This window comes from Cebidichthys violaceus, unplaced genomic scaffold (genome assembly GCF_023349555.1).
Source record: "Cebidichthys violaceus isolate CVI_PGR_0920_01 unplaced genomic scaffold, fCebVio1.0.p SCAF_1, whole genome shotgun sequence".
NCBI classification, from domain to species: domain Eukaryota; kingdom Metazoa; phylum Chordata; class Actinopteri; order Perciformes; family Stichaeidae; genus Cebidichthys; species Cebidichthys violaceus.
The window spans coordinates 18,317,134-18,342,091 of NW_027176262.1; the positions used below are offsets into that span (position 1 = coordinate 18,317,134).

The 24,958-nt window shown below is 40.9% G+C and overlaps 1 protein-coding gene across 2 annotated transcripts in view; it reads right to left on the reverse strand.

Annotated features, from left to right (window-relative positions):
- Positions 1-6,312: 6,312 nt before the first annotated feature.
- Positions 6,313-24,958, reverse strand: part of gpr4 (G protein-coupled receptor 4) — a 44,691-nt gene continuing 26,045 nt past the window's right edge. For both annotated transcript variants that reach the window (XM_068713200.1, XM_068713207.1), the window contains exons 2-4: positions 11,880-12,702; positions 9,833-10,097; positions 6,313-9,376 (exon numbers count right to left, since the gene is read on the reverse strand). In XM_068713200.1, coding sequence (XP_068569301.1) covers positions 8,655-9,376; positions 9,833-10,097; positions 11,880-12,008 — 1,116 coding nt within the window. In that variant the 5' untranslated portion in view covers positions 12,009-12,702 and the 3' untranslated portion in view covers positions 6,313-8,654. The remainder of the gene's footprint in view (positions 9,377-9,832; positions 10,098-11,879; positions 12,703-24,958) is intronic.

A 24,958-nucleotide genomic window follows, 5' to 3' on the forward strand; every position in this document is an offset into this window, starting at 1 on the left:
AACCATCAGTAGTAAACTTGATGTTTAAACTGTGTAATTAAACCGTGGTTCACATGCGTGCCGAACTGTGAGGAGATCGATCACAGATAAATAATCGGCACCCCGAGCAGCAACGGGTACGGTGCCTTGCTCAAGGGCACCTCAGCAGTGCCTGTGAGGTGAACTGGAACCTCTCCAGCTACCGGTCCACACTCCCTACAGACTGATCCAAGCTACACTTGAACCGGCCCAGTGCTTACAGACTGAGCTACTGCCGCCCCACAGTAGTATGTTATTGATGATCAAATTATCACAAACATAGCAGCATTATTTTTCTCAACACAATGAAATGATGGCATTTACTGTGATAAATGGCAAGTCCGGCAAAGCAAACAATTATGTTTGATTTACGAACCTTCTTTAATCTTCCCCAAATAGTAGCAGCCAGCAGCTAATCTATATCAGTGGAAGGTTCTAGGTTCTTGAACGTCTTGGTCTTTTCCTGTTCTCTGATTTGGTTCCTTTGTGAACTCCATTCTCTTCTTAACCCCAGCAACTGTGTTTGACAGCTGAAACTTGATCAGAGTCACTCTGGGAAACGTAAGAAATAAATGAAGTTGGAGCACAACAGGCTGACCAAGTGGAGTACAAGCTCAATGTTAATAAACACGCCGCTAAATGAAGACACAAATGTATTCAGAACACGTGCCTGTAGATTTCCACATTCATGCAAATGCCTGGACCATAAGAGTTGAGGAGCACCACCAGGTCTCAGAGCACATGATTTATGGATGGTCATTTGCAATTCTCCCTCCGACCTCGTTTTTTTTTGTTTTTTTTAACTTAATATGAATCCACGTCCCAGATCCTGAAGGCTCTGTGTGATTCAGTCAAGGTGAATTTGTAATTCAAATGAGCAGTGGCTCCTGATACGAATAATGAGGTTGCAGATTATTTGAATAAATATTATGGAATTTATTGAGAGGCTTTCGTGAAGTCTGATGTGCACAGGCAGCTCCACCTGACCTGATTCATATGGGACAAACCGGCTCAGTGCAATCTTCCGGCTCCTACCATCGTCACGGACTGAACGGGAAGCCCCGCCCATATTATTACCATAATCATACCAAACTTTCATTTACCTGCAACTATCTCCGATTTTAATTCATCAATGCCCATGTTTAACTTAACAGTTGTTGTCTAAGTGGGTATTTCAAGATTTTTTAATCATAAGAAATGGGACAACAATTTAGATTATTTACCTTTTCATATATGTTTTCAAACATTTCTGACTGAAAGAAATATCACATTAATTACCATATAATCATTGTACGGATGCAGTGATGCCACAGCTAAGACTGTTGCTTCATGGAGTTTATGACGTATGAGAATAAAATAAGTTAATTGCTCATGCGATAAATGAAAACATAAAACTGTTGCACCTGATTTCAGCTCATCAAAAATGTTGCAGGCTAAGGGAAGACAACACTACACTTTTTTATATTATTATACTGCATTTATTCCAAATAGTTATATTAGGAAGCTGGGGTCGACTCGGTATTATTTACCATCAGTCCCTCTATTTAGTATATTAACTCAACAGTTTAAATCTGTTATCCAATAAAACCTCCAAGTGTGATTCTCACTGTGGTGTTTTTACACAAACCAATGGTTCACATGGTCTCTTCCAGCTAAAAACACTTCCATAAGCCCACAGGGGCCGACTCTGAACGCCTCTCCAAACATGTGATAACGTTCATAAACATACACGCTTGTCAGTCAGAAATTAGGGCCTTTTGTTCTGGACTCCTGCTCCGTTCACGATTCGTGGTTCGCTTCCAAAAGCAACGTGAAGGTCTATTTTTACCATGTTAAATTTGTCTGGGATGTTCAGGGGGGACTGGTGACCTGCTTCCTCTGCAAGGATGGAAATACAGCTGAATGAGTTGCTAATAAGATTATGACATGCATCTTAAAAATGGATTCTGGGTCACATTGGTCACAGTTGTAGGAGGCATAAACAGCTCACCATGTGCTACATAGAGGTAGGACACCATTGAAATTGGGTTAGTTTTGTAGTGAATGAGGGATTCATGTAAAGTGTATTTTTGTGCAAGGTACTTAAAATAGTAAGCAAGTCCTATTGGTGTATTCCAGTGGTGGGCCATCAGGGCCAGCTAAGCCTTCTCTGCTGGCCTAAACAGAATCACAAAGTTATAGCTATTTTATAATTTAATAATTTTTCACAAATACACTACAAGTATTATAATTTTTTTCCTATTAGCTTATTTTCTCATTGTACATCTCCTGTCTTTCTCAGTTGCTCTGCTTCCAGTGCAGCTTGTTTTAAGTAGAGCTCTTATCCAATCAGATTCAGCCTCTATTTCTCTATATAAGGAGAGAAGCCCGAGGTCCTCTAGGTAGACCTTGCAGATTAAAGTATATGGAGACGATATTGTTGATTGTCATCGTCTTTAACCAATCAGATCTTTAGTTTGACATGTTGGGCGTATTCTTTGACGTGCCAGAGCTACCCAGGTAGCCTGCTAAGTACGTCAGCATTAAGTGCGCCGTGATTGGTCAGTGGGCCAGCGTGACTTTTGTCAAACAGAAAGTTATCAAGCAGATCTTAGTGTTTAGTAAGAGTTCAAGTTGAAACATATGTAAGAAGTTATGACATTTACATGACATTTTTAGCATTTTTAAATGGATTTCTGGAGAAGGGCATTTCCACTGACAGCGGTGGAGAAGCGTTGCACATTTTATGGCTAATAATGTGTTTCATTTGCAACTGAGCTCTTGGTGTTTGGAGCTACGCTACGCTAACCAAGACAGCTACACGAAAGGACACGCACAAGCTACGTGCTTTTGAAAACTTTTGGAGAGACCTGAGTGGACTTTTTAAGTGAAGAGCAGTGGTAAGTTAACTGATTTTGAGTCTTTACATCTGCAGTAGCGTTTCTACAGTGTTCATTTGTCTATCGTGTCGTTTTTATGAATAACATGAATGGCTCGTGCTCTAGCGCCGCAGTGTTGCTGGATTGATTTGTTGCTTTTTTGTCATATAAATATATGTGACTGGTTCTTGTGAGTTTTTCTTGTCATTGTGTTAATTATATTGATTTGGACTATATGCATTGTCCGTTAATTACGAAGCATCCCGTCATGCACAGGGTTATTGTCCGGACAATTGAATCCGTTCGGGCTGTTGTTAAGCTAGTTAGCTTAGCCCCCATGAAGATGTGCGGTGCCTCAGCTGTTTTTTGTTATTGTTTTCCGGGTTCAGAGGTCACAAAGCCTGTTGTCTGTTACGTGAGCGCAGTCCCCCGCATTTTCCAAATGCACTAGTATTATTCAAACGTATTGTTCGTTTCCTAAGCCTCGTACCGAACAGTTTAATACGAATACGTGTATTATTACATCCCTAGAAACAAATAACCATAGTTGTGGTGTCATAATGAGCTTATTAGGACATGGCTCAAGTCTAGTAGGACAGCACAGAACGCCCAGGTATAAAATGCACGGTCTGCCACTGGTGTATTCAATATTTTTATCTTTTATTTTAAACCCAAACAGGTTGCTGTTGTACCCGTACCCTTTAACATGATATTATTTTATTATATTTGACTGTATTATTTCCTTTCAGGGTTAGTTGGATGCAAATAAACAAAGTTACACTAAATCTAAATCTGTGGATATTATATTTATTATAATAGATATAAATATAATATTTATTTTTAACAGAGAAGGGGAAGGGAAGCTCACGCAGAGAGATAAGAAAGCCAGTGTGCGCTCAGTCATTATACCCTTCATAGTGTTGTTATCCAACTAGCCAGCATAGAGGAGAGCAGAGGAACAACGGACAACCAGGATTTAAAGCAGGGGTATTCAATTAAAATTCAACGAGGTCCAGTTAGAATTTGAATGCAAAGGTCTGGAACATCACAATAATGTCTAACTTGTGCTCTGATTTAGTTCCATATATATTGAAGTAGCCTAGTAGTTGTATTAATATCTGTCAAAACAAATGAAGAAAGTTCAGTTGAATAATATCTCAAATTGAACTGGATAATTTATAAATAATACATACTGTAATAAGAAATGTTTTTCTCTCATTTCATGTAAAATAAGTATATATAAATAAACTTATATAAATAAGTAAATAATAAATTACATAACAGAAAGCTTTTGAAAAATGTTAATCTTAAAATAAAGTACTTAATTTAAAAAGAAAAAATGAATTTCACTGAATTGCCCTTCAGCTTTTCAGGTTTATTTTTTGTTCCTTCATTTCAGATTTAAGTGGGTACGTTTTCTCAAAAGATTTTTGCTTTGTCTCGTAATGATGCTTCATATTAGAGCGTTTAATAATCGCCTCGGTCTCTGGACATTTGACGTATTGGTTCTAAACGGCCCTCGGTTAGAATTAACGTATAAGACTCCGTCCATTCTTGGTTAAAGGCTCTGGTCTCGTTGTCCACTTTTCTCTTTTTGGAGCACGACATGTGAAATAACTTCTCTGACTCACTTACTTCTCCAACTATTCAGTCTCTCTCCCGTGTGTCTATCGAGTCACGATGCTCATCGGAATACACAGTTTTGATTGGCTGGGTAGCATCATGCAATATAATTTAGAACGCATGTAATTGGTTGGTGTGTTTGGTGTGTTTCCTGGACCGCTGAATGAGAGCAACTGGACTTAGACCGCGGTCCGCCTTCTAGTGACCCCTGGCTTAAAGAACAGACAACAGACAACTCCTTTTAAGTAACTAAAGATCTTTATTAATCATTAATCCGATGATTGCTTGTTTCTGCTGCCCCCATGTGGCCAAAACAAATCAATTAATGCAATTTAAATAGAAGCATATTTTTGTTCTATCTGCAGGTCGGAGTAAAAAAGAAAAACCTGATTAACTTTGAAACAAATCTGATTTAATTAAGTCAGTGTTGACGACTTGGAGACGTTCTCGTTAGATTTTGCGAGAAGTCTAGTGCTGCTAGCTAGTTTCATTGGAAAAGAGTTGGCAACATTGGGTTTTTTAGTTAGGTTGATTTAAAACATCTAGTGTATACTCCTGCTGGTTTCTCAAGATTACCAACCCTAGCTTTAATGTACTTGTGTAAATTGAATGAACGGTAAGAAAAGACTAAGGGGAAGGACAGTGTATCCCTCCATCCTCTGTAACTTTTTCAGTTACTATTAGCTTTACAGAACCAAACTGTATATTTTACACCTGTTCCTGAACTGCACTCAGGCTGGCAAAATAAATCTGAATATCTCATGAAAACAACAGCACAACCGTCTTTTATGTCCCGGTATCCTCACCCGATAATAAATCACTCTGGTAATAACTAGGTGGGCTCTCGGTAATGCCAGCTTGGCCTCTGGTGAGCTGCTATGTATAGGACTATATATAGCAGAGGTGACCAGTGAGGCATAGAGGGCGAGAGACAATGTTCCCTCAGAGAGAGAGCTAGGTATGTCCTTTCTCCACCTCCCAAGAATAATAAAGGCGTGTGAGCGCTCCAGTTTCCCCATCTTTGTCTTTCACACACATGTATTTACAAAAACACATGTACAGTACAGATATGCTCATTTTTGTATGTTTTACATTCTTCTTTTTTTCTAGCTCTGTCCTGTCTTCCCTTCTCTCCCCACTCACACACACACACCTTCATAAACACACTGTCCTGTCCTGTGTAACACAGTCCCCCCCCCCATGAGGATGGGTCTTAATTATAACGTTCCCCCAGATGCACGAGGTAACAATGGGAAGGACACACACATTGTCAAAGATAAGCGCACAAAAAAGTGCACACACACTCTATTTAAATACATGCAAATACATCAGCGTGCGCACACACACATGCACAGATCCCTACAGAGCGTCCTTCATGTTATTCATTAGCCGTGCAGCTCTGGGAGTCAAGAACCGGACAAAGTGAAGAGTGAAGAAGGTGACTTTTGTTTTGGCAGCATCCCAACACAAAGTCAGCAACTGGAGAGAGTTTGTTCGCAGTAGTTAAACCAGATTATCCATCCACTTTATTTGGTAAAACTCAAAGTAAGCACATCCATAGTGCATCTGTGATCGGGACGTCAAGGGTCACAGTTTGGTTAATCATTTTACATTTTGCCTTTGTCTCTTCTAAATGAGTTTGGCTAAACTTTGATCATCTGTCTGACTTTTTTTTCACAGAGGTCATAACATTTTTAGGTTCGAGCAATTTCAGCAACGGTCCAGTGTTATCATAACTGAATTCATCAATTCATTTCCACTTAAAAAGACCAAACAAACAACCGCAGAAAGACACAAAGGTTTTCATATGCATAATTTATTTCTCACTGACATTGTCGATGCACAAATATACATTTTGAAGCCTGGTGCCTCCGCTCTCAGACTGACATGCGGATGCACAACAAAAGCAATGGTACACGGCAGCGTTTTGGGCGACGCCAAGCTGAAAGTGTACAAAAAAATCCCCGCCGCCTTAACATCATTGCGCTGAGTAGAGGAGTGCTTTCATGCCAAGACAACATTAAAGAAGGAGGTGTTGCTGGGGATCACCAAGTCGCTTTCCAAAACATTTCTAACCCTTACAAAGTGAGTTGATGGGCACTGGAACTGCAACATGAACACTTGTTGTCAATCCCCATGAAACCACTGTGTGGGCAGGGAGTTATTTCAGCCATAATACTCCACACAAGGAAAGTTTGTATGTCGCTGTTATATATATGTGTGAACATAAAGCAGGACATTCTGTATGTAAACAGACAATTTGTTGAAATGTCATTACCACAGATTTGCAAAAAATGCTACAAAAAAAAGAAATGGAGAGAGCTTGAACTGAAGATCAACTGAACTTGATTTTGAAGATGCCTTTCGCTCTGACGGCCGTATCCAGTCTGCAATGACACTTTCTTTATGTAGCAGCCATTAAGTTTAGGGGATCCCAATGGTTGAGTGCCAAAAAAGAAAAGAAAAGGTTTGGTCACTATGTGTGGGATTTACTGTAAAAACAAGCTGCCAACTAGGAAAAGGAAGATCTCTTAAGTCAGTGTCACGCCAAATCATGGTAAATACACATGAACAATTTTTTTTTTTGTCAATATATGGCAAACTATGGCAGCGGATGAAGTATTTCTTAATTTCCTCATCCCACTTTTGACTTTACAGAGAAGTTTCTCTTGATCTATTTCCCTAGGAGTATCACTTGAATCAAAACTGAATGTCCAAATCCTTCCTCTAGGGAGAACGAAGATCTGAAAACTTTGTTGTGCGATTTGTGTGACAAGAAAGAAAAGACAGTGTGCTGTAAATCATTGAGGAAGTTTGGGACAGATAAGTTCAAAGTTAAAGGAATGTAAACAGTATCAGGTCAACCATGGGCAGCATTTACCGAAGCCCAAAGATGTAGTTCGGTTTCAATGAGGTTGAGAGATGGTTTTCAGGCAACACAGTTTCAGTTAAGGCTGTTTTTCTGCTCTACAGGGCTCGCAACATAATGTGGTTGTAATAACTGATATATTTGACTTTCAAACCAAGCTGAATGAAAGCTTTGGTTGAGAATTTTCTGTCATCTTGGAGTTCTGATTCATTTCGCTGCCTGTAAAAATGTAAAGAGAAAAAAACATTGCTCACATAACGTAAGAGACACTTCTACTATAAGACTTCTTGCTATCACAGTTTAGAAGCTGAGGTACTTCATAAGGCTTCACTACGTTTTATTGACCAGTAATCTACATTCTCTTTTTTTTAACCCTTCTACTCTTCTTCCACAATCTCAAATGGTGCATTTGTGTGTCAAATCCCAATCTCTTACATCTGCCCTCTGTCCAGTTCGGTTTCCATGTAGTCTGAATTTAAAGTGCGTCTCCTCTCAGACCACTAACAATACTCAGCCATGCAGAATGTGGAGGGTTTAAATAATTCCACTTTAGTATTCAAGAACGTCTTCCTAGGCATTGTGGATTATTCCTGACACACTGGGTAGTTGTCCAAGCTGTGTTTGATAAGATCCTCATTAGCCGCACTGGTGGGATGACTGTAGGGACGTCAGTTGGCCTTTTGATCTGTTGGTCCAACACTTTGGTCCAGACTGAAAAAAATCTACCGGACGGATTGGGATGACATTTGGTAGAGACATTTGTGGTCCGCTGAGGCTGAATCCTGAGGACTTTGGTGATCCCCCGACTTTTACGTATATCGCCACCGGCAGGTCAAAATTTCCTCTGATCCAACACTTCCTGAGGATACCTCTAAGGCTAACGACTGACTCCTCGTCAGCCTCAGTTGCACTCTGGGATTAATGATAATACAGCATGTTAACATGCTAACATTAGCATGCGGTGCGGCTGTGCAGAGGCTGACAAACTACAGCTTGAAGTCATGAACGTTATGCCAAATTCGCAACAAAGAACTAAGCCCGACAAGCTGTCTGTCAGGTGTGCTGAAACGGTTGCTATACAACAGATACTCCCTTTTTGATTTACAACGTGACCTGTCCTCAAGTGTCACCCTCAGGCCACATTTTTTGCCCCACTAGTGGTGAAGACTGAACAGTAGCCAAGTAGTTCACCCAACAACTTTGCTTTGTGGTTTGTAAGCATCTCAATCTCACGGGCTGCTACCGTGGCTACAGACAGATTTTGTCTAGTTTATTTCAGGTTGAAGTCACTTCCTGACACCGAGGATGGTCATCTGTAGACACTCCTCCTTCAGAGCCACCAGTTCTGTCTTGTAGCTGCTTGTCTTGGCTCCATCAGCGTACACACAAGACTGCTTCTTTGCTGACAGTGGCGTATCCACAGTCACCGAACCGGTGTTGAGCATGTCGCCGTGCGATGGTGAGGAAGAGGAGCCCCTTTTGCAAGCTGCTGAAAGTAAAGCTGAGAGGGCTCGGCCAACGTCGTGACGAGCCCCCTCGTTGACGAAACAGTACAAGATGGGATCGGCGACGCAGTTGAGGCTCGTCAGAGCCAACGATACATGGTACGCTGCAAACAAGTTCTCCTCTGAGCCACAGTCACATGGCTTCCTTAGAAACATGATGCTCCGCACCAGGAGGAGGATGTGGTAGGGTCCGAAGCAGAGCAAAACGATCAGGATGAGACTTAGTGCCAGACGCTGAATTTTGGCCTTTTCCTCGCGCTCTGTCGAGACGTTGCAGCGCACCGCCGCCAAGATCCCACGGTAGGCCACGAGCATGGCTGTCCAAGGGGCGAGGAAGCCCAGAAATGTCCTGTAGAGGTTCATCCCTGCCACCCAGTCCTGCATGGGATACTTCTCAAAGCAGAAGGTGTGGTTGAAGCGATCCTGGAAGAGCTCATCGTGGAAGAGGGGCGCAGAGTTGGCCACGATCTCAATTATCCACACCATGGCGCTGACCAGGACAGCTGCAGGAAGTCCAGAAGAGAAAAATAAAGGAATGAGAAATACTCGACTTTGCAGTAATTTCCAATCCTGTAGCCTCTGTGAATAAGGTTTTACTGTATTGAAAGAAAATAGGGTGTTCTTGGAAAGTCCGCAACTTTCAATTGATTGAGTGAGTCCATGTAGCTACCAACCTATGTAATCATTCATTTCAACAAACAGGCCTGAATACCCTCTGCTTTGGACAAAAATGTTCTCCATGAGGATACACGTCTTTATAAATACAGTACCCTGTATGTACTGAAAGTGCTGACTCTTGTTTTATTGGAACTTTAGTTGCTTTTCCTCCCACTAAATGTTTCATTGTAGATTCCTCCATCAGAGTTGCTAATGACATTGCATGACTTTTCACCTCTTTAACCAAGCATTAGAGTTAGTTTTAGGTTACATTATCAAAAGCCCATCCCATCCGAACATACCTGTTTTGATTCGTCGAACCTTGGCAAAGCGCAGAGGATAAGCCACGGCCAGGTACCTGTCCAGTGATATACAGCAGAGGAAGGCGATGCTGACGTAGATATTAGTATAGAAGATGAAGCCGAACAGCTTGCAGCTCTCCTGACCGTGGATCCAGTCATCGTGCTGCAGGAAGTAGTCGATCCACAGAGGAAGAGTGGTGATGTAGAGGAGGTCAGCCACTGACAGGTTGATCAGGTAGATGCCGAGCTCATTGCGTTGCCGTACCTGGATGGAGGAATGTGATGACGGCAAGGATGGAAAGACGATGGAGAAAGGGTTTGGGAGGCAGGAGTGAGAGATGGGAGAGAGATATGACAATTTAAATTTAAAGGATCAAATGGATCAAAATGATGGTGCAATGATAGAGAGGGATGAGAGTGTTTTGTTCAGCTTCTGTACTTTTGTATACAGGTTAAACAACCAGTGAAAATATGAGACAAACAGTGTTTGTGTTTTCTTTGTATGCAAACCTTTTGAAAATGACAATAAAATGCAAATAACGTGTGTATTTTGTATCAGCTGCAAATCATTTGGTTTCCTGAATGTCAATGTGTCTGTATGTATTATTGTTGTTTAGTGTCTTGTACAGACGAACATATTCCATGCCTTAAAAAACAGATAAGTGCACTTGGTAATAGACCACAACAAGTGCTTGTAAGTGAGAGGAAGGGAAATCATTTTTTCGGTAGCAGCAGTTGAACTTGTCCACTGTACGGCTTCCATTAGGCTTTTCTAATATGATTTGTCAGCACATGAATTGAAATCCACCTATGAGGAGAATGGTCTGTTTCACATGCAGTATTGATATTACAATTTTAATATTTAGACAGAACTGCCGTGGTAAATAAACAGCGCGTCAAGTAATGTCCGTGTTTTGGATTCAGTTCAGGCATTGTCATTCCCAAAGCTGGTGGCTCTCAGCAACGCAGCGGAATGTGTTTGGGGAACTACACTAACCATAGCGCACCTAGGCCAGAGCGCACCTGTGCTCCTTCGAGTCATGCTGTGCTTGGGCCAGGGCTCAACCTGAATTCAGAAAGTTGGAGTTGAAAGTTGGAGGAGTCGCCCTGATTCTGAGATGGAAGTGAAACAGAATGTTAAAATGTCCTCACTTTTATGAGCTAGTGAACTTGCTTGAATGAAAAGTCAATAACAATTCTGTCCGCTGCTGCCAAAGTAAACTGACGGTCTGTGGGAAACACTGGAAAGGTTTTATTCTGTATGGGGAAACAAGCCCCAGTGCTCTGTTGACGTGAATGTGGCAAGTAATGTCAGACATGTTACTTGGAAAAACTGCTATTACACAGTGAAAATCGTGTTATTTATTATTTTAATTAAAGAAGTAATTAGCTACATAACACATTCCACAACTCGCCTTCTGTAATTTTCAGAAAACAGCACGTTGTTTAATGAGCAACCAGCCCACAGCTTTAAGCTGCCCCTGTGTTAAATCTGCAAGTGAAGTATTATAACGAGCAGTGTGCAGAGCAAGAAATGCAGCATGTGGAGCGGTCATGGATGGGTCAAACAGACGCAGCACTTTCACCCAGGAGACCACTGTTTGTGTCCCGTGTGAACCCTAAACTGAAAGACGAGTTTCTGCTTGTTACACAACGTTACGGAGGGAAGCCTGCCAAGGACTGTTATTTATTTATGCTAGTTACATTGGTATATTACGTTGTTACGTCATCATTTTAACACAAACTATTCAATTTTCTCTAACCTTAACCAAGTAGTTTTGTTGTCTAAACCTCACCAATCGTTTCACAACGTCAACTAAATGCCATTGTGCATGAACAGAAAATATTTTTTTACACACGGGTGGGCTAGCTTAGCACTCGCCAAATGAAGGTGACTGAGCCCTCAACTGTAAACCACGATGGACTGTCCTCAGTGCGTAAATAGAGTACCAAAAATAAAAGTACACTCAATGTGTGTGTGTAGGTGTGTGTGTGTGTGTGTGTGTGTGTGTGTGTGTGTGTGTGTGTGTGTGTGTGTCGTCCTCACCTGCATGTAGGCAGCCCACAGGGCCATGCAGTTCGTGGGCAGACCCAGAACGATGACTATGATGTAGAGCGTTGGCTGGAAGAACTGGTCCACCTTACTGTCCACATCACAGAACGAGATGTTGCACATTGTCCTGTGTGGAACGCTTTGGGTGTGTGTGAGTGTGTGTGAGTGTGTGCGTGTGTGTGCGTGCGTAGGTGTGTGATGTGTGTTTAGCAACTCTCAGCTCTGACTGTCCCTCTGTAGTTTCACTTTATTCCAGCTCCAGCAGTTTGACAGTGACATGCCAACTCTGGCGTCCTGCTCGGCTACCACTCGGCTTTCCGACATGGAGCAACAGAAGAAAACAGAGCTGTCATTTTCGGGGCATTTCATGGTTCTCTTTTTTTTTTTTAAAACACTGTCCTTCTCTCCCAGGGGCCTTGGCGTATCATAATCCTCCTTCACGCTTCAAAGCCAGGTCCGGCATCCCTCAGCACGGAGGAGAAGAGGAGAAGAAAGGAGGGAGCGAGGGGTAGAATGTGCTGAAATGAAAGCTGCCTTATCGACGCTGTGCCAGGCCTCCTGCGCTTTAACAGGACCTCATCAATCTTTTAGAGATTAGAGGTCTGCCAGGGCTACTGTAATAAGGAGAGGCTGGACATCAATGTGTGTGTGTGTGTGTGTGTGTGTGTGTGTGCGTGCGTGTGCGTGTGCGTGTGTCCCAAGGTCCTGATGAAACACACAACCCCTCTGGGATACTCGCTCTAAAACACAGGAATGGCTTTACAGAGCTTCACCACCCTGGAGCCGAGAGGCCGTCCGTTTACTCCGGTCTGTACATCTGCAAGAGAGAGAGACAAAGAGTGAGAGGCTGCTAAATGATGATGCCTTATAATTAAACACCAAAACAACTGTACTGTACTGTGTACTGTACTGTGACATCACGTCAGTGGCCTGATGTGATTGGTCCAGACTGAAAACATGACAGTAGCATAATAAATGTTACTTTTTTTTGAAAAAGTAACAGTAATAGCATAGAAAGATTTTAGTTGTCTTTATTGTGTACTTCTATTATCATTTTAATAATTACAAATAAAAGTTAAGTTAAGTTCTTAGGCCCACCCACAATGCCATGCCTGTGTCTTACTATTGTCTGACAGTATGATATCTCTGTATAAGTTGGCCTCAGCTCCTTATAAAAGCTGAATTATTCAAACCCAAGAAATGGAACTGTGTCTTGAGCATCATTTTTTGTACACATTTCGCTGATAGTTTTAGATGCCTTTGGAAAGCCTTAAGTTAAAACGTTTGAGCAACGCGTAGCATGAGTTTGTAGTGACTGCTGTTAAAACCTTAACTAAGCACAATGCTCGTTGTGCAGTAATTCACATTCTCCAGTGCTCATACTGCTCAGGCATGCAGAGGTAGAAATGTTTCTGGCTCATTTCCTGTATTTATTTGCTGTGCCCTACATTTCATTTACGTATATGCACTTCGGTTTCTTGCCAACAGAACTTAGACCTGCAGTTTTTAGGCGTTCGGTTTGGTTATTTGAAGTGAATGGAATCCCACTTGCAGTGAAAACAAACCCCTCAAAACTGCCTGGAATGAACACACCGTCAACACATACGGTCGAACCCTTTTCTTCTCATATATTGGCTTCTGCCTCGATGGAAGGATATACAGTGGAAATGGAAGAAAGAGGCACAGACATGAAGACTTTATGCAACAGGTACAGTGAAGCAGCAGTCGTTCATCTGGGTGACATTTGCACAAAGACTTTCTAACATCTGGTATGATAACACAGAATATGCTGACACGCTAGACAGGCACTCAGGGATCTTGCATATGGAGTGCAAAAAAAGAGACCGTGACATATGATCAGCTTTATGTAAGCCTTCATATAAACATGACCTGAGTATATGCATGTACAGTAGAGAGTGAGAGAGAGCAGGATGGGAGCTCAGTTTCTGTTTCACTCCTCAACTTCTCACTTTCCACCCTGAGAACACCTCCTGTTTATACATCTTGGACCGCCTCAATATTTTTGAATATGGTCGACATGAGTACACATATGCTTTCAATCAAAGAGTTTATGTATTCTTCAGCTTCTTTTCATTCCGCTGCTCTTAGATCGATAGATTTCAGAAACTGTGAAGTTTTTTTTCTGCCAGAGGAGCCAACAGGATGTTGTAGCTTTTACGTATTTCGGTAAAATAACTATTTATACACACTAGTTCAGGGAATCAGAATTCCTCTTCATTGTAAAAATGATAATCTGATGTTGACGACCATGAATGTACATCACACATGTCATGGCATGTCAGAGTACAAAGCTGACGAATAGATCTGAGGACGGTGCATAACAATAGTTGGATCAGACTACCGTGATGGCTCAACCCTGCAGACATGGGTGTTGGGAAAAATTAGCCCTGCGTTTCCCCGGTCCATGATCAAGGGCTTTAAAAGAGACTGTGATTGTACTGGGCGGCTCCTACTATGAAGCAGGGTAGCCCATTTCCAAAGAAAAAGGCAGGTACACTGAGGGAGTGTTGACTTCCTGGCTAGAAATCCCTGTATGAGACCTCAGAGTTCAAACCTCAGAACAAAAACAGTTTAAAGACCTGTGAAGGAAACGGCTTCAGCCTGTGATAGTGTGACACTGGTATGCAACAGTGACTTTGTGACAGTGCTGATCCAGTCTTATAGACAAACGTGAGCAAGCAAACACACACACAAGGGCTAAGTAAGGTTATTTATACAGTGACCTTGTCAAATATTGTTATTGTCAAATGTTGGGGGAAACACCCATGTTGATAAGATGAATCCCAACTGGGCTGAACCCAATGTCATTTATTTTTACATTCAAAGCTCCTATTAAGGTTTTTGAATGAAGCTTTGAATGTCTGTCCACATAATTTAAGATGTCGTCACCTTAAAAAAAACAAAAACACAAAGTCCTCAATTTGAATAAAGTGATTCATCAGATTAAATGGGCTAGTCTTCTTTTATTATATCAACGTTTAAATGAATATAACTCGTCAGTGCATGCCTCCCTTCAAGAGCAAGTTTTTTCACTCCAGTGAAAATGTTGTTTTCGAAAAACACCAACAAATCTGGATTGAAGCAGAATATTACATTAGATAAAAAAAAGTTGTGAATTTTGGAAGTGATTACATCTACTTTGTTTCATTAAATGTTGGCTTTTGGCCTTAACAGCGACCTTTGGACCTAACGTTGCAACGTTATTTGGATCACACACGTGGGAAACAATCCTAAGCTTCCAGCACTAAAATCTAATTCTTCAAATAGTATAATACAATCCACAGGGGACAAATATGGTCCGATCTTTAACTGCAACTGTACAGAAAGAGTGGGTTTATACAGAATAAATAGAAATACATAACAAGAGATAATGAAGGAAAAAACGAAAGGGGAAAACTAAAACTCAGTCAAAAATAAAAAAAAGTGTTATTTTAAAATAGCTGGATGTCTTCATTCATTGGGAGCAGAACTGCGGTCACACAGCACTTATACGTTGCATCTTTATGAATGCACATGTACGCTGCAAAATAGAGACAGCTAACTGTACAGTACCTTTTAAATTAAGTACAGTACTTGAGTAAATGTACTCAGATAAATCTTACCATCAATTTGATGATTCTAACCTGAGCAACTTATGAACATAAAAGACACGTCAGACACGTGAGAAGTAGTTAGGACAGAAAAACAAGATGTAGTATCTCCTGCTTCACCCTGCAGTCACAGTGCTCCACTATCAACGAGCTGAGATCACATCTGGCGCCGCTGAGCGCCGCTGAGCGACCTCACTTCCTCATTAGATAAAACAGCGGGGCCACATGCCAGCGACAGAGCAACTGTCAATCAACCTTATCACTTCTTAAAGGCTGCTCAGTGTGTGTGTGTGTGTGTGTGTGTGTGTGTGTGTGTGTGTGTGGCGGGCATGGGTGTGAATCTGTGCTCACATTAAACTGTCAGTCAGTTCAGACTACAGCATGACTACACGGCTACAGGGGGGGTGTTGAGTGTTGAGTTTTGCTCAAGGGCAAGTTGTTACCTAAGCAAAATGACTAACACAGAGTGACTTGGGGTTTTGTTTCCCCAGCATGTAGCAAACAGCACTTGTGTTATCTTCGTACATCCTTTTCCAGAAATGTGGTTTGTTCTGTCAATTGGCAGATGTTTATCACGCAAAAGTTTGCATGCGATCGCAACACGCACACATCGCTCTTGTTTGGTGTTTGGTGTGTCTGTCTGCGTAGACGTGAGCGACGATATGCATGCGTTCGTCCTCTTGGGAGGTTCCTTTACGCTGTCAGGTCAGTTAGCGGCAGCTCCTCAGCAATCAAACACTCTTGCACTCCTCAGCTTGTTTCTGACACAGTTGAACAGAGTCGTGACGCTTAATCACAGTCACAGAGGGCTGTTCTGTTACACACACACCTGCAGAGTGTGGTGACACATGTTACATCTCTAATGTTTTGTCCTCTCTAGCTGAAGTACCCTTCTGTAGTTCTGAGTGCCTTTGTATTGTCCTTGCTTTGATTTACGCATTTCGTGTTGCATTTTTAACAATGGGGCCAATCAGCTGGCCCGGCGCTGCTCTAACAGTGTTGACTGTAATGTAACTCTCCCCAGTAACAAGAATTATTAGGTATGCTAATTTAGATTATTTATTTTTTTCTGATCGATAGCCGACCCATGTTAACCGATCGTTAACCGTTAACCGACAGGGTTGTGCATGCAGGGGTTGATTGCTAGCCACCTGCTAATTGAAGTGAAGGGGGTTAGCCCAGACGTTAGCAACAACTCCGGCTGCTCAGGCACACTTGATGGACCAGCGCTATTCTCCTTTAAGTGACAAAGCCGCTACTCTTTTGCCCAGGTTTTTTGCCCTGAGGAAGAGGAAAAGATAGACCCCTGTTTAACGTTCTATAAAAGGTGCAAAAGCAAGAGTTACACCCTCAATTGAAACTTGATTAATAAGTGTCAAGCACAAGATGTCTTCTTTATAAAAACGCTGATTGCAACGGATCATAAAACGCAGGGTTCGGATCATATCACGGATCAGAGTCAGGGATTAGATCAGCACAAAAGAAAAGAGGCAAATAAAACTTTTAGAGATCCCCGATCACCCATTTTTGCCCCTGATAACAATTGCAGATTATTGATGATCCATATTGGCAGATAAAGATTGTTTTATTTGTTATACTTTGTTATAGCAACTGCTCTACAAGTCAGTGTAAACAATCCAGTAAAACTTTATTTCACACTGTGATGGCTAAACTGTGTAATTAATTCACCGACCGTTACACCACTATTATTGAGTTATAACCGACCAGTCTGTATGTAAACGGTTGCAAAAGTAATATAGTAATAAAACAAGTAATGTAACTAATTACTTTTGATACCAAGTAATCAGTAAACTAATATTGTTATGTTTTCAAAGGAATAATAAGAAAAAAACACAACAATGACTGTTGACATAAGAGGAGTAAAGCTGCTTGTGGCTTTTATTCATTTATAATAAGGCATTCATCATAACAGTCATGACTATATTTCCCTGCTTTACAGTAAGTCGACAGTGTTCAGTTGTGCTTCCTGTGTCTCGGATGACAGTGGACTTTCTACTCATGAAATCTGGAGTCATTTTAAGACATTTTACCACATACTGTGGCTCTTTCTTTGAAATATTGACTACTGTGCTTGAAACAAACACAAACATTTCTCTCTGTCCTTCACTTGAAATGTACTTATCTCCCTTTCACTTCCTGCTACACTCCCCCCCATTGTTTACACATTTGGCTCTCATGGTCTTGATCCAGGTAACTTAACTCTTATTGTTACATCTCGACTAAAGGTCTTAACACACTGGGGACTTTTCTTTGTGTTATTAATATGCACATCAACATGTGTTTTAGAATTTTTGTTTTTGTTGTGAGTACTCTGGCACGGAATGCAAATATTATGCAATATTATATTTTTGCACTGCAAATAAAGGCATCAACCAGATCCACTTCTTACATTCTTACCTTTCACAATAAAAGCCCTAGACATATACACTGTGTAACTGTTCACCAGAGGGAACTCAAAATCACTCACAAAACTCAATAAAATAGCTTCGAGCATCTTTGGCTCTACAACATTTTAACTCAGACACACTGCCAGGCGCTGCTTTGGGTCACTAGGATCCCGGTAGTTGGTCCTCTGTCTGAGTAAATCTTTTCAAACCTTTACTTAAAAAAGTGTTGCAATTGTCGCAAAGTGTACATCGCTGTTGGTATGAATAGTTTTGATGCTAAATATTCGTCTCGCATTTCGCTTTTTTGAGTGGTTTATTCGCCTCGCCCCAGGTATGGAAATTCTTTAAGGCTGGGTTGCACCTGCAAGATTCATTTGATCTAAGATTAGTTCTAATCAGAGTTTACCCAAACTAGGTTTAAAATGAGTAAATCCAGATTTTAAATTAAGCAGAGCTCGGATCCACAAGTAAAAACTAATCTTGGTTAAGTAAATCCAAGTTTAAACCAATATTAAAGAGTTTAATCAATTTGATGCTTGCTTACCCAAATCAAAAATAAATAAATACATTTGCATGCTTTCAGGACGTAGGCTATAAAACATATTTCAAAAAACAATTCGGCAGAGGAGCTCTAATTTCTCCTTCTTTGAGAAAAACTTGTTGGCAGAATTAATGGAGCAATATGGCCAAATAATACCAGATAAAAAACAGACAACAGCTCAGTAAGGAAAAAAATACTGACTGTTGGTCCAGTCCTCTTGTTCATCAGTTTCCTTACTGAACCATCAAAGATGCTTCTTTTATACATCAGAGCAATATTACAGGTCAAAGTTGATCTGTCAAAGTCAAAGTCATGGAATTTTGAAAGTCATGAGTGAGTGAACGTTCTAATGTTCAGTAACTTGTAAGATGTCATCCAGACTCCACACTTAAAGCTCTCCCACTGACAATGAAGGAGAGGCAGACACCTTAACAACTCATTTCATTATTCTTAGAATATTATACAGTGTAACTCTAAGGAGTTTTTTGTTGTTTGTTTATTTGTTGGTTTAGTTTTCAATTTTGTGGTGTTGACACAACCTCTGGATCTTTTCAAATGAAGTATTCAGATTTTTTAAATCTGTATAAAGTAACTGATAGGCTACTGGCTTTGTTTAATGGTTTGGTTTTGTAAATCGTTCTGTGTCGGGGCAAAAACACTTCAGACTGTGGAGCCAGGAGGGAAGGCTACACAAACAAAAGCCTGACCTGTATCCAAAAAAACGGAAACACCAGTGTCAGGAATGAAGTCGTTTACCCTGTTAGGAAGAAATAAAAGTAGACTGTGTGTGTGTGTGTGTGTGTGTGTGTGTGTGTGTGTGTGTGTGTGTGTGTGTGTGTGTGTGTGTGTGTGTGTCTGTCTGTGAGTCTGTGTTGTACTTGTTTGTGTTCAAACTGAATTTCCAAGAAAGAGAGCGAAGACATTTTTGGAATGTGAGGTCCGGTCCTCACTTCTTTGTCTATGGTTGACAGTTAATTCCGGTTCCATCTAAGGTCTAGCGCCTGAAAACACATATCACACGACCATTCACGGACACTAGGCATGCGTCTGCCGGTGTAAACAGGAAGCAAATTTGTAGTATTGTCCTTCCATTAAAAAATAAAAAAAGGTCTCGTTGGATACTTACGATCTTGCTCTACCTTACCTACACACACACTCATGGGATAAAAAAACAAACTTTATTTTTCATACATATTTACAAGGCTGCTACTATTTACTATGTAGCCGACGGCCTTGTTCCATCTCTCAAACACTTCAAATTTACTTAAAATACTTTTGATACAAATCAAAAGTTTTATCACATTATGGGTCAAGAAATTTAGTTAACACTCGTATCTCACTCGTTCCCCCTCAGAGGACAAAATAAGCATTAGCTAAACGAAAGGAAAGGCCATCGAACACGGTAATTGTTGCTCAAACAATAGCTTGCCTCCTGTACATGTATGTAGGTAGTGGTAGCATTATAAAATGCATAATTTAACTGCACAGCAACTGCTAGCATAGACAACAAGGTCAACAATGCTTGTAATTTGTTGTCAATGTTAAAAAAAACACCGAATTTTGTTTGTTTTCTTCCAGAGACAGGGTGACGTGTTAGGGGCGTGACGAATTTGGGAAGAACACAAATTCTTCTGAATCAAACTGAATCAAACTTGGGTGTCTGCGTCATTGTTTTTTAACAGACATTTCTACCTTCTCTGACAAGAGACTGTATATAAGAATTGGACGTAGTCATCGTGACGTCACCCATTGGTTTGTGGACTGCTGTTATGAAGCTTCGATTTCGCAATTTCGTTGTCGTCATCTTGGATTACGTCCGTCGCCATCTTCGCTTTTTTGCAACTGATAAACTGAAGTGACCATATTTGGAATGTGGAGGAGTGACATAGAGACGCCGTATACGGCTCTAGTAGAGGCAGCGACCTGTCAAACGCAGTAAGCCCGCCTTAAAGCATACTCCACATCTATTTGATTCTAAATGGGCCACCATTTACTAAATGAACATCATGCTGTATTGAAGAAGACTTGAAACTAGAGATTGACACCATAAACTCATGTTTACAATGTTTACTGAGGGAATAAATCAAGAGAGAAGTAGAGTCATTTTCTCAGAGACTTCTATACAACCAGACTTCTTTTTGCAACCAAAAAAGTTGCTCTCTGCTCGTCAGTAGAGAGAATGCAAGTTTTGAGACACTTCCGCATCGACTTCACTCGGCAGAACTGAAGGTTGCCACCTGGTCCAGACTGAAACACAACCCCAGAGTTTCCCTCTCCGTTTTAGGAGTTAAAAAATGCTGGAGTAGTTTGGCATCAATGTAGCAAAAGTTATGCGTCTTAAAATGAAGATGTATTAATGTGGATGAAGCGTGATTGTCTTTATATACTTAATATATATTATTCATTCTTTTTAGTGGTATTGCCTTGTCCCAGATGTCATGATGATTGTCAGAACTAAGCAAATAAGATCTATGTTTTTAAATGAATTATCAAAGAGGATTCTCAAAAGTTTTTGCACTAACCCCGTGGCTATTTGCCAAACATTCCTGTTGACAGTCAAACAGTGGGAGCAGGAAGACGGTAATGCTACACTATCAAATATGTCAACACACCTCTTACAACTCGGTCACTCCCAGGACACACACACACACACACACACACACACACACACACACACACACACACAGTCCTATATTTAGGGCAAGTACTGCACAGTAGGTACTATAGTCACATGGAAGTTTTTGCGTTTTCCCATTACAAGTGCTGCCATCATTAATGACCCTGAACAGTGAAGTTCAGCAGATCATTTATGTTTGAAAGCTGGTGGCCTAGTGACCAAATCTCATTAACAGCATCAGCGACATTTGAGGGTTGACCCCCCCCCCCCAAGCGTGTCATCACGCCTACGCTTCATTTTATTTGGCACGAGTCACAGTGGAAACAATTCCTTTACTGCATCTTTGTGTTTGTGTTTGTTTAGATCCACGCTGTGTGGTTCTAAATGAGCCAAGCCCAAGTCACAGGGGAGTTTTGGTGACCTGTTAGTTGCCAGGTTAAGAGTTTTGGCAGCAAACACGCATTCCAGTCACTGCAACTTTACTGAACATGTTGGACGAGTCTGTCTTTAACTTTCTTCTATCTAGTTGATCTGATGTGAACAGTTGTGATAAAACTCTTCCCATTTAAGTCTCTGTTTCCCCTTTTCAAAGTCCCTATTGCCGTCTCTGAAACACAGTAAGGACAAGAATGTGAGTCACGAGACAGAAGGGGTCACTATGGATCTTTGTCGACCATCTCTGGGTCGGCCCACCCATGTTCCTGACCTCAGCCCCCGACATTTACATCACTTTTTGATACATTTCATCAGGGGTCTTCTAGCATGTGCTGAGGTTCATTAAAGCCCTTTTTTTCCATCCACATGTGCTGGGTTGGCGTGACGTGGTTTGAAAGTGTGTGACACCATGGCTGTGACTAGTATTCAAAGGGACGGCTATAAAATGGTGGATAAATGCATTTTCATTTATTCTTCACAATAAAAGTCCCATCTTTTCTTCCTGTCATACTCTTCCTCCCTGCAGTGTTAGTAGACATTCTATTTACTATACATTGTTCACAATAACCTTTTCTTTTTTTATTTACAAGCTGTTATTATGAAACAGCAAAATCAGGAAATGTTAGGTTTTCATTAACAGCTACCTGACAAGACTCCTATACAGCTGAAAGCAAAACATTAAAACAGAAAAATACGTGAAAGTACAAACAGGGATGCAGGAGTAAAAACTAATCTTCAAGCCACAGAGATTCACTCAGAAGCTACAAAAGTACTGAAATGTAACACACACAAAAAACTATGTAAAACTGGAAATGCTAACGAAAAATCTGTGTGGCCAAAAATGTGAATGCCAAGTTCATTATCATCTAGTTTACTTTCAGAGTGCTCTGAGGTCTCAGCCTCGCATGTCAGAAAAAGACACTTGTTGACAGTCACCCCACTGCGACCCGCTCTCTATCAACAACCCTGTATGGCAGCCTATTGATGGCGTGTCTGTCCACCGTGGGACGGCTCTGGGGATTTCTAGCGAACCAGATGACGTCAAACTTTCCCTATGAGCCTCGGCAATTAGCCACATCAAAATGTTTGGCGCATTTCCCTATCTATCAAGAACACCGGTCAGTCCGAGCTCATCCTCTGATTCTGATTGTTTTGTACTCAATTCAGACGACCCAAAATGCTTTTGTATGTTTTTGTCCTGAATGAGGGTTGACACTGTTCAACCCTAGTGTGAATTGAGACGACGATGGATGTCATCGGTAACAACTGAGAGGAATAACCTTTAATCCTCTAAACCCAAAGCAGTTTCAGAGTGTTTTTCGCTCCTGTCACGTTCTTCTCTGTGGCCTTGATTTACACTGCAATACATAAGTCTTGCACCTCTATGGAATATATATATCTATAGATATATAGATATATATATCTATAGATATATATTGAGCTATTCACATTTGTACAACCTCTACTTACAGCCTCTCCTGTCCTCTCCTCAATGCTCTGTGTTCAACAGACTGCAGATCAGTGGAAGTTCCACAGAATGTTTGTCACGTGACCGTTGGTCTCAGCCGAGTCAATCATGGCTTCATAGTTGCGCTGAGCAGCCCATCATTGTATGTTTCTTGCAGGATCTTTTCAGAGTAAACGGTTTATTTGGGGCGAAATTGTAAATGAGACATGTAGAATAAAATGTTTTTGATGAAATATCACAATTTTAAGCTAAGTTTCGGTTGCTTTTTCTGATGAAAGCGTTTGTCACACAAGATGTGTTAAAGGACCATCAGAAAGATACAAATCTGACAATAATCACTTTTTTTTGTTTTTTACAACTTGTGGCTCTGATAAACTGTAGTTTTAGCGGCTGTTTCAAGAAAACATAGTTTTCCATCCCACCAGCAGGTTTTGTCGTTCAGAGTGTTAATTCAGTCAGCACCTAATGAAACTGCTTTACACTACCCTGGGGACTTATTTAAAATGAATTCACACTAGTTTTTCTAGTATCCCAGTTTATCAGATTTCCACCAACTTGTAAAAACGAACACTGTTACCCAGACAATTTTTGTCTTAATTTATCATCTTTATTATTGGATCCCTTATGTCATGTGACAGAATACGCTCTTTAACATCGCAGAAGGAAGCGTGGGGATTGGATACAGTGCGGCGGACCTCTAGACGAAACATACAAATGCTGTCCAGTTTCTTTGTTTGAAAATACTCTCCATCAGTCCTGGTTACACTCCTGTGTATGTTGATCGTCATCACATTTCAATATGTCAAACATGAACCTCCCAATGTATGCATAAGCAAACTGAATGGAAATCTGAGTGAGTGGGAAAAAAATCTTCCTTGCTGTTTGTTTTGCACATGGAAATAATGAAAATATGCTTCAGACGTTTGTTTTATGGATCCTGTCTATTCAAATAATGTTGTGCTATACTGTATATATACCCAGTTGGGCCGGTTGCTTTCCTCGTAGGACCCTCTTCAAAGTGTTCTGCTATGATTGCAATACTCCTTAGAGGGCAGGAAAAAACGATACCGTTATTGAAAATGTCAGTTTCGTGATAGTTGTTAATTCTCAGCGAGGAGGGTGATTTCACCAACTCTTCAGGGGAATCAAACTGGCAACCATCTGGTCACAAGCATGCTTCCCTTAGGAACAAGCTGCTGAGACTCAGGCCTTTTTAAAAAAAAAAAACAGATAAAAGAATCAGATCTGCTGGAGGAATATTTGAAGGTCCCTGGGGAATGTATTGAAATTAGTACAAGGTTCTGTTCAGGAACAAAGACCCCAGGGTGAGGGTTGTCCCAAAGCATCATCATTTCCATCCTACCCAGAAACCTTTGGTCATAATGATGGCAGTGCTGACTAAAATCTCAAAGAAGTCAAAGCGATTACCAGCGTACAGGTCTCTGTCTTCACACAAAACAAACATAAAGGATTTTTAAAGCGAGCCTTCTCTGTTATGGTCAAACATATATTTGTAATACCAGACCGAGAGCTGCAGTTTGTCATTGTTATCTGGCTGTGTGTCAGTGACTATCTCTTTTTTATGCATCCCTGGGTGCACGTTTCACATCTGGGTCACAACTCGCATAGGAACAATAAACGTTTTTCCATAAAATTGGCATATTTAGTGCTGAAAGCAACAATAAATTCAGTCCACTCTCACCCTCGTCTATCATGGGCAGTCCATGATATCATCGAAGGGAACAACTAAAAGAAAAGTAAGTAGTCTTAACATTTTAAAACTAGTCATGTCTGCTTAAATGATCGCTGCTCTTGGTGTGTGTGTGTGTGTGTGTGTGTGTGTGTGTGTGTGTGTGTGTGTGTGTGTGTGTGTGTGAATAGGTGGCAAATTGTAATGTGCTCTGTATAAAAGCTTTCTATAAATGCAGCCATTTACCAATAAAGTTTTGACTTTTTGTCACCGGTGCAGTACTCTACACAAGTACATTATGGT